This window comes from Triturus cristatus, chromosome 10, assembly GCF_964204655.1.
Source record: "Triturus cristatus chromosome 10, aTriCri1.1, whole genome shotgun sequence".
Taxonomy (NCBI): domain Eukaryota; kingdom Metazoa; phylum Chordata; class Amphibia; order Caudata; family Salamandridae; genus Triturus; species Triturus cristatus.
This window is the reverse complement of record NC_140593.1, coordinates 526,650,752-526,665,886: the sequence shown is the minus strand read 5'-3', so window position 1 is coordinate 526,665,886 and position 15,135 is coordinate 526,650,752. Positions and strand designations below refer to the sequence as shown.

General features: G+C 41.7%; 1 protein-coding gene across 4 annotated transcripts in view; it reads right to left on the bottom strand.

The window, feature by feature from the left end:
* PAXIP1 (PAX interacting protein 1) overlaps positions 1-15,135 on the bottom strand; it is a 167,951-nt gene that overhangs the window by 114,532 nt on the left and 38,284 nt on the right. For all 4 annotated transcript variants that reach the window (XR_014970139.1, XM_085631990.1, XM_085631989.1 and 1 more), the window contains exons 2-4: positions 3,817-3,951; positions 2,585-2,628; positions 104-167 (exon numbers count right to left, since the gene is read on the bottom strand). Coding sequence is in view for 3 of the 4 variants with exons in the window: in XM_085631990.1 (XP_085488116.1) it covers positions 104-167; positions 2,585-2,628; positions 3,817-3,951 (243 nt within the window). In the remaining variant the exon portion in view is untranslated. The remainder of the gene's footprint in view (positions 1-103; positions 168-2,584; positions 2,629-3,816; positions 3,952-15,135) is intronic.

Here is a 15,135-nt window from a genome sequence, read left to right as displayed (position 1 = left end):
GAACAACATGCACTTCCTCAAACCACAGTAACAAAAAGCCCAATCTTCAAAACATTAGCTTCACCAGTAACATGTTAAAACACACACAAAAACAGATTCTTACCTGAGAAAGGCAGGCTGTGACTCCAAAAAAGATCTGCCCAGATTCTGGAGAGAAGCCAGTCTCCCTTGATAACATAGGTTAAGGTCAAATTAAGGCATACAGCAAAAAACACAGTAATCCTGGCAGTAATATGGCTTCTCTTACGGCGACAATTTAATTTACGCCTTGAACCCCAGAGTTTAAAGCACAGATGAGAAGGACAGACTGCCCCGTAACAGTCAGACCAACCACTGATATTGGTCATCACTGGAGACTAGAACCCCTGCAGGGTAATTGGAGAAGCTCATATCAGGAATGGAAGATTCAGTAGCTTATGTGCGTTTATGCTTCTGAAGGTGGGAAGTCACTTAAAAGTGTATCCTAGTTTATAACCAGAGTAGTACAAAACGTGTATGAGAACACGGTCGACTTTACACATTAGAACTACTTCAAACATGGAAGCAACTCTGCTAATAAGGCACACGTTCTCTTCAAAGTGATTTTAACTTACTGCACATATATAACCCCCACCAAAACCCTTTTTTTGGTAAAATATTTTTTAAAACAAATACACAAGAAAAATGTGATGGCATAAACCATATATGTAGATGAGCAGTGTGTAATATACTATTACCATTCTAAGGGAGGGGAGGAGTATCCTTACCCACTCGAGACTTGGCTGATCCTGTGTCATGGCTCACTCCACACAAACAACAATGGTAATAAATAGCATACTATACTACCCATATGAGTCAGTATATTACATAGAATAAATGAGAGTGGGGGCAAGAGCGCAGGCGCACAAGCAGCGAGAGAGGGATACATTATGGGGGACATAGGCCAATATATGGTGAACCATGAGGTTAAAAGCCGATTGGTAAGTAAAGGTAATCTGAATCTCAAGATATACGACTATATAACACAGAATACGCAGTATGTGTTGTTTATATTACTTGTATATTTTGGGGTACTTGGCCTGAAAAAACTTTTTTCAATCAGGGAAATGTTAATTGAAAACATTGAATGAACTATTACAGCCAGCTGCCGAGGACCATACCGGTTGTTAAAGGCTCGGCGAGGGCCTAACAGGAGGGAGAGGACCTCTAACAACCGGTATAGCCAGAGGCAGATGGGCTATTTGCTTATAAGAATATTTCATCCACCAAGGGCAGAATGTTCTAAGTTTAAAAGGGAGAAACCGGAAGATAAAGATTGGACCCTGGAACTCTGGGCTTATACCAGCCATTGTAAGCCCAGAGCTACTGCGCTGTCTTTAATGGAGCTCTCAACATACCAAGGCTCTTATGTACCATTCTGCAATATGCAGGCTGCAGCGAAACTAAGAACAATGCTTAATTGCATTGTAAACAATGTAGACTTCTAGAAGAAAACAAAAAACACACCCTTGTTATAAGCACAACAAATTATTTTCCTAGAAGGCAGAGTGTTGAAGCTATTCTCATCAATGTGCAGCGAGCAATAGGCAGTGAATGGAATTGGAATGTTTGGGTTTGTCTACCTTATAGGACTATTGTTGCCAAAACAAAGGACTATTGAGATTCAGGAACTGGAGCATTTTCCACAAGTATGGATTAGTCACATTTTCCACACGATATTGCACAATTTCCCTTTTCTTGTGCATAAATTATATAAAACTCAGGCATATAATTTGGTCCTCCATTGTTGCATACTCAGCAGCACTGACAAAGGTACATCTCAGTGGTTTAGGGGCTGTGACATTATAACGAAAAAGCACATTTCATGATTCCTGTGAAATATGAGTTTTTATACCACTTCAATTTGTGAAATACACCCAAACATACAGAATCTGATCATGAATTTACCAAACAATGTGGTTATAAGGGATTATATGACTCATGTCTAGTGCCATATATTGCCCGTGACAGGCATGTTCTATCAGAAGAGAAGCTGTTTTATCTCTTGTCCAACAGATGTTTTGAAAGCGCGGTGGGGATCGTCCACATGAGAAACTGTATGAGAGGTTTGCCGACACGTACAAAAGGGAAGCGAGATATCGGTTCAATGTACGGTCTTTCTGTATCTGAAGTCATGCCTAAATGTTGCTAGTGCAAGCAAGTTAAACATTCTGTTTCACAGTTCCGGTGACACAATTTCAGCTCAAAACAACCCTATGCCCCCGTGGAAGGTAACATTTTGTTAGTGTCTGTACATGTACCCATCTCCAAATGTAACCCCAGAAAAACTGTGTGTTGCAGCCCAACAACTGTCTGCATGATTAAAATGAAACAGGCAAATCTACTAGAAAATGGGAAATCAAAATAGAAAATAATGGTGGTGCAAGTGGTTTTAAAAGCAGAACATCAGATGGTGTGGCAATCACATTGAACTTTAGGGTGGATACAATACTTTCATCACAGGGCACACAGCAAATTCAGTACCAGAAAATACCAGCAAAACCCTTCTCATTCTGTACAACTCCATTAGTAAAGCATTTCAGTTACAAACAGGAACAAAGGATACGGCAAACGAACTCCACATCGAACTGATAGAATTACCCACGAAGGCTGCAAAATAATTGTTTATGGTGTAAACAAAAACAAAATAGTCAGTAATAGGCACAGAAAATGAAGTATGATTGACAAAAACATTGTGCTTCACACTAAAAAGGCAATTTGATCCCAAAGTACTGTGCATAATGGTTGATGAAGCAAGCAAACAGTTCCAATTAAAGAATAAAAAATATTGGCAGAAAGGAACATAAAATATGCATTACTTCACAACGGTCAAATGCAGATCATAGCTGTGAATTGAAAATATTCAGTTGTGTGTCCAAAGGTTGGATTTAATGAACAGTTTTTTGAAACAACATCCTTGTTATAGTCCACCAAATATTGAAATCTAAAATGACTAAGTATTCAATATTAACGGAAAAAAGCTTTGGAACGCGTCACACATTAAAGCAGACAATATATAATCTACGATAAAAAAATGTTAAACCTTCTTTTAAGCAATAACAAAACGTCTTATAAACAATGGCCAGGATCAGTAGCATGCCATGGACTCCAGCATATTGCCAAGAGTTACTACCATTATGCCAGGGCCTACATTTTCCTTTAGTATAGGCAGCGGAGTTGGCAAACACACACACAAACATACACTCAGCACTCAAGATTATATTTTAAATTTTCTTCCTGGGATCAGCGGACATTCTGGTTCAGGATGTCAACAAAATCCTGATGAGCTACTGTTGCTGCAGGCGAATTGGTAGTTACCAATCAGTGCTCCAGGGAGAAGTTAGGGATGTGCCTGCTAGGCGGCTGAGGAGGGGATGGGCAGGTGTGAGCGTCTGGCAGCCTGGAGAGGAGGTGAACATAAGGCAGACAAGTGTGTCCTTAGTTGCAGAGTGAAGCCAAATGGGTTTAGCATTTCTATGGGGCTGGTGGAGTGGGGGGGAGGATCTGCCGTACATCTAAAGCCAGTGGAGGAGCGGATAGGTCAGGGTGAGTAAGGGGTGGGCATGTTTTATCTAATGCTGGGTGTTTACTGGGATTAGAGGCAGTTGAGTAATGGCTGCATTGCCGGATAGTTAGAAAATCTACGGTTTTACCTACACCTTCTCCCTTGGCTCTTATTTTCTGCGATAATCTAATGTTTCACATAAATGACACTGCTATGCGGCACCATTGGGGCAGACCCCTAATAAAGGTTCTAGGTCAAATCATAAATATAAATCCATATCATAATACACTTACTTTTACAACAGGAAGATCAAACACCTCACGAGCTTCTCCAACCTCAGGATTATCCCCATCTTCTGCGATGATATGAGTTGCAAGTGCATTGTAGGAAACCTCCTTAGCTTTTCCGGTTTTCAGCAGCTGAATCACCTAAATAAATTTAAAAAAACAAAAGACCAGCTCATTGTTTGCGAAAAGCTGTTAAACAATAACAAATTGAATAGCAGTTAGCATAGCGTTCATCAATATCACCCTTCAGCGATAGCAGCAACCCTATTACCTTCCGAATAGTATGCATGTACTTATTTAATTTATAAAGCTGGAACTTAATTTGCAAAGCATCTGAGGACTGTACAAATAGGGTCAAGGCACAAAATAGGCGCAACAGCAGAAAGGGAGAGTAGGCCAAGGAATATACAAGGGGGAACTGCAGGGTAGAGGTAGCAAGGATACAAGCAGGTTGGGGGTTCCAAAGTAACAACTTAGTAACATATTTCGCCTTGTGGAGAGGTTAAAAATAAAAGTGGGGGTGAGGAGATTAGGAATGGAAACGGGGAGAGCTGCGATAACAGAATTCAGCTTGAGTAGTACAGAAAACCCAAGAGGAAGTGTAACTGGGGAGACTACACCGGTGGGTGGATAACAGTAAAATAATTACAGCACAGGGTAGGATTAGTAGGTGAAAAAGTGATTGCACTGCGATGCATATCATTTCAAAACTACACCTATTCTATTTCTCATGTACGGGCCAATAAAAGGAATCACAGGATTATCATTAAACAGATTAGCAATCTAGGAACCAAAATCCAACGGCATATTCGGCAGGAGTTAAAAAAGCTGTGGTGTCGTGTCCCATAATCACTTTCCCTGCACTTTTGTGGCGTTTGTGATTCAGCAAGACACTGCCGTTATATTCAGCAGAACCTAGTGAATGGGATTAACAAGAAAAAACTATCTGAATGAGAGTAGAATGAATCCATCACTATGCATAACAGAGTGGACAAATAACACGAGCGGAAAAGACTAAAAAAAAGTCTCCCAAAATGTAATGGCTGCACAGTCATAACAGAACTTAACATAGTTTATGAGGAGCAATTGTTGCAGATTGTTATTTTTTTCACAAATTTGCTGGTTAATTATCTTCACTAAGCCTCAACGTCTCCTATACCCCCACCCAAACAAATGTACTCCAACACATGTTAAGTCTAGGCTTTTGATTAATACAAAAAAAACAAGCATTGGCATAGCCAATAGGTCTCGCCTTTGGGACCTTATAACTGTTTAGCTATGCAACAGTTGCATAACTAAATACTTATAAGGTCCCAAAAGCGAGACCTATTGGCAATGCCAAGCGGCCGTGCGGCCTCAAAAGTGAAAGTGATCGCAATCGTGATCAAACATCAAAGAGGCCGTGCGGCCGCGAAAGTGAAAGTAATCTCGGTAAAGTGCGGCGCGCGCGCCCGCGCACATGCACTGTAGCTCTAGGCTGGCCTGGTAGCACTTTTTGGAGCCCTCTCAATAAGTCTCGCCAGACCAACGCATGCGCTGGGTCAGGCGAGACCTAAAAAAGGTTGTATCCAGTGGAGGGGCTAATTAAGGCATCAGTTGGGACTACGAAGCCGTAGCCCAAAAAAAGTGGTTATTTTGCTTCAAATAACAATTCAAAGTAATTGGCTTTCTAAATCTCTATGATGTTTTTGTTATGTTATATCTTCAGCCTCTGTGCAGTTTTGCTAGGCCTGCCGGGCTTGCGGTACCCTCTGGGCTCGTGGACATGCTTGTGTTCTATGTCTCGAGCCCAGTGTTCCGCAATTCGGCAGTTGAGCAGAGGCGGTTTCCCCATCTGCTGTGGTCAGGTTTCGTTAGTCCTTACTTGAAGAATAAATACTCTAATTTGCTACGGAGCCGCTTTGATTCATTTACAATATTTTAGGCACCGATTTATGACCTTTACACGGACTTGGCACCCGATCGTTCAACGCACAGTCAAAGATCACATTGCAAGGTACACATTGCCTTAATAATCTTCTGACAGCTTAAAATTTAGCGCTTTCTTTATTTTTAACAGTGCGGTGTGCATGTGCTCGGAGCCCTTCTATCTTGTGACTGATCAAGTATTTACATTGATTTCACCCAGTCACAGTGGCGATGGAAGCACAGAGCTCAATCCTTTCACCTCCCGTCTTTCTAGCATCGTCAGGACCTTTATCTATTGAATGGGAAGATTGGCTACCCATGTTTGAAAATTACATTGATGCTCTTGATGGTTCCAAGTTTAGTGCAGCAAGGAAAAGAGCACTTTTGTTAAATAATTTGGGCAAAGAGGGTCAACGTATTTTTAAATACCTTCCACCTGCTACTTTACCCAATGGGAACGCTATTGAGGATGTGTATGTGGAAGCTAAGAAGCGTCTTGAAACAAGGTTTGCCAAAGAAGTCAATATAGTCATGAATCGTTATCACTTCTACACGCATAGACAAGAAGAGAATCAATCAGTTGATGACTTTGTATCCAAACTTCGTGAACTTTCCCTAAAGTGCAAATTTGGTGCAATGACTGATGAACTTGTTCGTGATCAGTTGATAGTGCAATGTAAATGCAAGAAAACACAGGAACGTCTTTGGGCTGCAAAGAATCCCTAGTTGAAAGATGCCATTGACATTGCGAAAGTTCTTGAACAGTCTCAATACTGTATGCGAGAGCTAAAGAAAAAACAAGAAAACATTTCAGATAGTGTTACGAGTGTGTCTAGAGAAGATTCAGATGTTGCAGCTGTGTTTAGGTCAGGTAAAATGCCACAAAGAGGTAGACAACAAATCAGATTGTGTTACAGATGTGGTAGTTCATTCCATAATGCGGATTATACTAGATGCCCGGCAATAGGGAAAGGTTGCAAGAAATGTGGACGTAAGGGCCACTTTGCAAATATGTGTAAGCAATCGTTTAAACAGAGAGTGGCCACAATTGATGGTAATTCTAACAATTTTTCTCATGACACAGATCCTTCGTGCGTAGTCAGTACACTCATTCAGCAAGTGGATAAAATTTTAAGTGTGGATGATCCTGCTGACAATATTCTAAGTGTCGATGATCATATAGGTAGGAAGAATAGACCTAAAGCAGACTTTCTGATAAATGGGAAACAAGTGCAATTAATGGTAGACTGTGGGTCCATGTACACGATCATACCATAAGACATATTTGATATGTCATGGGCAAATGTTGAGCTATTACCCAAAGATATTAATCCTGGCGGTTACCAAGGTGAAACAATAAATTTGTTGGGATACATGAACTCCACAATAGAATTTGAGGGTAGATCCATAAAAAGGAAAAGTATATGTTGCCACAGAGGGACCACCTATTTTAGGGTGGATGCACCAATATGATCTTTCGATCATAGTTAATCCCAGAGCTCCCACTCAGGCGATGGTGATTGACAACCCATCTCTAGGGAAAATTTTAGAAGAGGTGAAGGATGTATTCAGAGAGGAATTAGGCTGCTTTAAAGGTTATGTACATAAAATTATTCTGAAATCCAATGCTATTCCTGTTCAACACAAGGTGCGCAGGACACCCTTAGTGGCCAGGGAAGCAGTTAAGGATATGTTGAAAGATATGGTTTCTTCGGGGGTAATAGAACCTGTGGAGAGCTCCATGTGGGTTTCTCCGGTCGTCATCACTGAAAAATCAGACGGAAAATTTAGATTCTGCATTGACCTTAGGTCACTTAACCAAAATGTAGTCGTAGACACCTTTCCTCTACCGAACATCAATGAGTTGATTCTGGCTTTGAGTGGGGGTAAGTTTTTTTCGAAATTAGATCTAAAAAATGCGTATCATCAAATCAAGTTACATAATGAGTCCAAGCCACTCACAGCCTTTATCACCATGGATGGTATTTTTCAGTGTACTAGGATGCCGTTTGGCCTTTGTTCGGCTGCCAGCATTTTTCAGAGAGTGATGAATGTACTGTTTAAGGATGTTAATAACATTGTCTTTTTTCAAGGTGACATCCTTATTTTTGGGGACACTCTTGATCAACATAATCATACACTTAGAGAAGCTTTACTCAAAATAAGACACTCTGGTTTAACTCTCAGACGTGAGAAATGCAAAATCTTTGTGGATAAGGTGGACTACCTAGGGTATGAAATTTCGGACCAGGGAGTAAAACCCAAACAAAATTTGTTGGATGCTATTCGCTTGGCCCCTATTCCCTCGGATAAGGATAAGCTGAGGTCCTTCTTAGGACTAATAGAGTATTACTCAAAGTTCGTTAAGAATTTTTCGACCAAAACTGTTGCTATGAACGCCAATCAGTACTCACTGTAGATGCCAGTGCCACAGGTCTTGGAGCAGTTTTGGCTCAATTACATAATGGCCATGAGAAAACGGTGGCATTTGCATCCAGAACATTGACGGATTCCGAGAAAAATTATTCGGTGATAGAACGTGAAACTTTGGCGGCTGCCTGGGGGTGTGAATACTTTAGAACCTATTTATGGGGTTCCAGATTCACACTCAAATCAGATCACAAACCTCTCATCAAGGTGCTGTTACCAGGGGGTACAAATAAATGTTCGGCAAGGCTGGCTAGATTAGCCTCTCGCCTTCAAGAGTATTGCTATGATGTGGTTTACAGTCAAGGTTGGAGAAATGTACAAGCCGACTGCTTATCGAGATTATCTCTTGATTGGGAGACTGTTGATAAAACTGCTGTTTTAAAGAAACAAAGTGAAGGGGCTGTAGCATCAGTACAAGATGTATTGAGTGTGGTTGAATCTCAAGCCATTACAAAGGCAGATTGGATAAGGGAAATGTCATCAGATAATTCTATGTTAGAACTAAAACGCTTGATTCTCTTAGGTGGTAGAAGAGAGAGCTCAGTCTCTCACTCCACTAGACCTTATGTAAAGATCCTGGATGAGTTGTCTGTATGTGGGGATGTAGTAATCATGCGAGGGGAATTGTTTATTCCACCTGTGGCGTTAAGACATAACCTAATCAGCTTGGCTCACGAAGGGCATCTGGGCCAAACAAGAACAAAAAAAAGATTGAGAGTGAATTGGTGGTGGCCCGGTATGGACTCAGATGTAGATTCTGTAGTGGCCCACTGTGAAGTTTGTAAGGAGAGTGACAAACGTTTGAAAGTGGGTGTCCAAGCCTCCGTAGGACACATAACAGATCCAGGTCAACCACGGCATAGCATTTGCTCAGACTTTATTGGACCCCATGAATGAATTAAAGGAGAGTTTACGTTTTGGCTTGGTAGTGGTTGATGTCCATTCGAAGTGGTTGATAGTTAAGTTCCTGAAAGATATCACCACATCAACCACCATCAACGTCTTAAAGGAAATATGTAGGGAGGAAGGTATACCCTCAATTTTGATAACGGACAATGGTACTCAGCTGACGTCCGATGAGATGCAGAAATTTTTGGGGTCCTTTGGCATCAAACATGTTCGCACCTCTCTTTATAATCCGCAAGGCAATGGAATGGTTGAGAGGGCGAACCGTCTTGTTAAAGGTACCATTCAGATGGCCCTGTCTAGCGGAAATGGAGTTGATTGGTTAGTGTCTGAAATGCTGTGGGCGTATCGCTCGAGTGCGCATGGAGTGACAGGCAAGACACCGTTTGAATTGATGCGTGGTAGACTTCCCAACACCAAACTGGTTCCCACATGGTTTAAAGAGATTGTGTTGAAGGATTCCGCACCCAGTTCATCCTCCTCTTCTCAGCATGGGGGGTGCACGGAGAAGAAATCTGAGAAACATATTTCCTCTGGTGATTTGGTAAAAGTACGCAGTGGTAGACCAGGTGCTCGGTCTTCAAAGTTTTTAGGTCCTTACAAGGTCAAACACACCTTACCTTATGGTGTGGTTTTGGACAATGGAGACAAGTGGAATTATAGACTTGTGGCACTGTACCAGAAGGGTAGCGTTAGTGGCAATGTCAGGAAGGAAGGTCAAGTCACTGATTGTAGCAACACTTTCCTATCTATGTCTGACCCTGATTTGTTGAACAGTTCTCTTGACAGTGGTTCCACTCATGTGGGAAGACAAGGGGGTGGTGATGCCTCTGTCTCTTTGGATGGGGCTGAATCAATAGTTCCGGTTGCAAGAGAAGTGAGGCATGTGAGAGGTCGCCATCCTCCAGGTTATTTGAGAGATTACATATGTGACTGATGGTTCGTAATTTAGGTTTAAGTGTATCTTTGAGTTCTTCTCCAAAGTGTTAAGTAATTGTTGCATTACTTGTACCATGTAATTTAAAAAAATATATATCTGAATGTTATGTACTTCGTTCATTCTTTCTCTCATACTTCTTTCATTCTTTCTTTTATCATTTTCTAATCTTCACATTCTTACTTTCAGTTATCTTCTTCAGTTTTTGTTTTCATCTATTTGTGTAAGAGAAGAGGATGTGTTGTAATCTTCTCCTAGGCATGTTATGTTAAGGAACCTCCCAGCGTGGAGTGTGGAGCGCTGTGTTCAGTGCATTCCACGTTCGACCTAGGAGTGGTAGATTCTGAGCTAGGCAGTTGATAACTGGCTGGCCTAGGGTGAGCATCGCTTTCCATGCAGGATAACTTAACTCAATAAAGAATTGCTGTTTCTCTTACCTGAGTCCATCTGGTGTTTGGAGAGGACCGTTCTTAACACTTTGCAATTGGTAAGGAGTGTCTCAAGTGTGGGAAAAGGGGGCATTCATTATGCACGTATGTGTAAGGTCACAGGTAAGAGAGTAGCAGTGGTAGATGATGAGGAGGATAACAAAGTCAAAGTTATGGTTGTCAAGGACGAAGGGGGTGTATCTACTGATATGGGTAGGAGAAGGATTCGTCCCAAGGCTGACTTCACAATTAGCGTTATTTTTAATGGTGGATACTGGTTCATTTTACACCATAATTCCCACATCTTTATGAGACTCTCTTTGGAAAGATGTCAAATTGATACCCCCAGATGTCATTTTGAGGGGTTACCAGGGTGCCAATATTGGTGGTCTGGGCTACTTGGAAGCACACATTGCTTTTGGAGCCAGGTCAACAGAAGGCAAAGTTTATGTTGCTCTGGAGGGTCCGGCAATTTTAGGGTGGCTTCACCAGTATGACCTCAACATTAGAGTGGATCCCAGGGCTGAGCAACCGGTAATGTGCATTGATGACGATATTCAAAGTATTTTACGTGTACATGCTAAAGTTTTTGATACTGTTCTGTGGGAGGCTGTTGGTTTTCACCATAAAATAAGACTGAGAAAGGATACTGTGCATGTCAAGCATGTTGCAAGAAGGATAACCTTAGCTGCAAGGGCTCAAGTCAAAGACATTATCAAACAAATGCTTGATGAAAACATCTTTCAGACTGTGGAGGCTGCAGAGTGGTGATCTCCGGTGGCTATTACTCAAAAACAAGATGGCTCTCTTTGTTTTTGTGTGGACTTGAGAAGTCTAAACAAGGGTGTCATCATAGATAGATTAGTGTGTATCATCAAATCAAACTTCACCCTGATTCTAAAAAGTATACCTCCTTCATAACAACTGAAGGCACATATCAATTCAACAGACTCCCTTTTGGTCTGTGTTCTGTTGCCAGTGTTTTCCAGCGGATTATTGCGGAAATTTTGAAGGGAATTGATCGAGTGGTATTCTTTCAGGATGACATTCTGATTTATGGTCTGAATGCCAAGGATCACAACTCCGATCAACTTAAAGCGGAATCCTAGGCACACATAAAAGTAGTCAAAAAGTATGTAAGTAATGACAAGACCTCAAAACCTAGTGGAAACAATGAAAAAAAAAAAAATCTTCTGATGGGTCGGATATTGCTCAGTCTTTAACTCTTTTTTTCCATAGAGCCAACGAAAAGGGGGAAACCAGCCGACACGTGTTTTGTCGCATATGGAAAATAATTCCGTGACTTCCTCAGGGCTGTATAAGGAGGATAATCTTTGTCGTCGCTCAGCCGGTGATAATTCCAACCCGGCTGGGCTAAACACTTTCAGCAGTTTTGGCTGACTCTAGTGAAGGGCACGATGCAATTGGCATTAGCAGCAAATTCTTCCGTACAACATGAAATTAAAGTAATGTTGTGGGCCTACCGCACCATGGTGCATCAAGGAATGGTAAAATCTCCTTTTGAACTAATGAGGGGTAGGCAACCTGGTACAAAAAGTATTCCCACTCGATTGCTCAAGAATCAGCTGGATGGTCCTCTGGAGGTGTGTCATCAAGACGCAGTCAAGGGCAATAGGAATGTGCGCCCTGGTGGGCTCATGGACATGCTTGTATTCTATGTCTCGAGCCCAGGGTTCTGCGATTCAGCAGTTGAGCAGAAGCAGTTTCCCCGGCTGAGGTGGTCGGGTTTCGTTCGTCCTTACTTGAAGAATAAATACATTTAATTTCCTACGGAGCCTCTTTGATTCACTTACAATAGTTTTATGAATCTGATTATGTGGAGTGTAGATTAACAGAGAAGACTTCAAATTTCAGCTTAATATAAATAAAACACATTGAAATAATACAAATGAGCAACTCAGTCTGCCTGGCACTGCCTAATCTAGAAGTAGGTATCCTGGCCTCTGCAAGATTCCTGGACAAATATTGCAAGTTTGTGAAACAGACAGCCTGGGAAAGTGACCATGATGTTGCAACCACCAGCAGGAAAAGACAATCTTGTGCTGATTCTGCAGTAAGTGGTTATAGCTGTTGAAGGACCTATGAGGTGGAGGGTCTGCACTGTTGCATCTGTAATAGAGCCATCTGGGCGCGAGTGATGCCAACCGGAGATGCAACCTCCACGATCAACACAGGTAGGACCTCCCCGATCAACACAGGTAGGACCTCCCATCTCCACAGTTGCAAGAACCGCATGGAGGCATGCTCATGTTGCTGCGGCTGGCAGGCTTCACGGGCAAGCCCCACCTTTCTCCACATGCACTCCAGTTGCAGGTAAAAAGCAGCCAAGTGACCTGAGCAGGGACAGTGTGTTTCTATCAATAAATAGGCGGCTGACTGATTTTGTTTTCCAAAATGTAACACTATGAGAACTCTTTAATGGTAGGACAAGAGTGAACAGACCCGTGTGGGTAGTGAAGGATGCTCAAATGCTTAAGCCCTGCTTTCAGTGCTAACTCTGTGAGAAACCTTTGAGGTCTCAAAACTCCCTACCCTTAGCACTAAATGTAGAAAGAGTTTACTTACTGCACAATCTGCAGTGCCACAGTACGTCAGAATATGGGGCATCAGCAATAAAAGACCCAACCACCTAATCCCCCGGGCCCCCGAAGGTGGCGTCACCAAGAGTCAGGCAAGTCCCCTAATACCAAGGGCTGCACTGGAGAGCGTAATTTTATTTTAAATAACTGGCCTGGTTCACAAACTTCAAGCTCAGAGATGAAAAACCCAGAAGATTAAAAACTCCCACAACTAAAAAAAAGGTAGAACCCACACATCCCGGCACACTATCAGTAATGCACATGGGAGGTTGCTCTGCTTTTAAAAGTGCTGACATTTCTTAGCAAGGCTATAGTTATTCTAGTGACCAGCAGACATTCTGAAGTTGCCATTACGGCTTTCACTGGGCAAGAAGTTTCGCACATTTTTGGAGAAATGCTAATAGAGAAAATGGTTCTTTCCCCTGGATAAATTAACAAATAAGAATTAGTTAACACCGAATAAAACACTAACAATGGTGAATGGTTTCACAAATACAAGGACTGGTGCAAACGAAAACACAAACCTAAAAGTTTGGTGAACAAGAAATAAATAATTTGAGCACTGGCAGACGCAGTGCTCCTTGCAAATGCTCAATACAGAAATCTAACAAAGTCTTACTTATATCTCACAGGTAAGTCTTTTCCTATACCCTAAACCTCATTAACAGATTGAAAATGTTTGACGTTTCAACCCTTGTGAATGACTCCACAGGTCATAATCACATGGACAGCCAATTAAAAAGGCATCTAAGAAAAATGCTGAGTAGTAAAGGCAGAAAGGTGTCCCTAAGTGCTTGTCATGCATAAATTGCATTAGGTACATGCCAAAGTCTAGATAAGTTGCACACTAAGCTGATTGATAAAGGAGCCTATGACAAAGCTACTTTAATTCAAATCCGAGTATACTACAAAATCTTTATAAAGTTAAAATAAAAGCACTAGTGATTAACACTGGCAATGGTGGCAACCTTCCTCATTTCATCACCACACTTTCTCCTCTGCTCTTTATTTGCACTTTCCACTTTGCCTCAAAAGACTACCCTTGATGAGTGATCATTTCATGGCTTCAGTTCCGATATGTCATCTTTCCACATTCGCCCTTGCCTGCTCAACACCTACCCCATGTTCTCTTTACCTCATGTGTCCATCGCTCTCACAGGGCTACTCATCCCACTCCAACAGTTTGCTTACTTAAGGCATTGTCACTAGTGATTAGAAGTTGGCTGCGGTTAAACTACTGCTTCAATAGCCTTCCCTGGAAATAACACAAGGGTTATTTTCACCCTCAGGTTACTGCCTTGTTTTGGACAGTTGCTAGAAATACATGCATTTATGCAGAGTAAAAAAACCTGGAGAGAATGGACTTCTCTACCCTTTTCAGGATGGCTTCTGTCCCTGGCACAGCACCATGGTACTGGACTTACCAGTTCTATATGATCTATGAAGACTGGTTGATAATGGTGGTTTTGGGGATGGATACTGCTGTCCTTCATCCTCCTGCCTCCAAAATAAAATAACTGATGTGTAGGGATCACGCATAGGTCTATTTTACACTCGTACTTCAATGCACTTTGCAATCTGTAAATGCGCCCCTTGGCCAAACTATTCCATCATGCAGTGGCAAGAGAATGACAGAAAATACATGGCAGCTAATCTTTGTTTTATCACTGCAGACAGGCACCTGTGATGTTCAGGAGGACCTAGAAAGTTTGGCAAAACGCTGGACCATTAGCAGGTTGTGGGGGTCTAATTTGTTTTAACAAAAACAGAAGTCCTGCTTTCCATGGCTGTTGGCATAAACCAAAATGTTCCAGGCTGCCAATACAGTTCATAATCTAGGAACCTACATATACTCTAATTTGTGTGTGAAAACACAAGTACCAAAGACTGCTAATACCTGCTTCACGTGGCTGAGAATCATTAAAATAGAATCCCATATCACCAAATGCCACATATAAATCATAGTGATCAATGCATTGATACAGTCAAGAGTGGAATGTACTAATTCTGTGTCTGGTAAAACTCTTTCACCGCCACAAGACTGCTTAAAATATGCCCGCCTAAATCATTTCCCAAGTCAGATAGATCATATCTCCCCTGTATTTAGATCTCACTG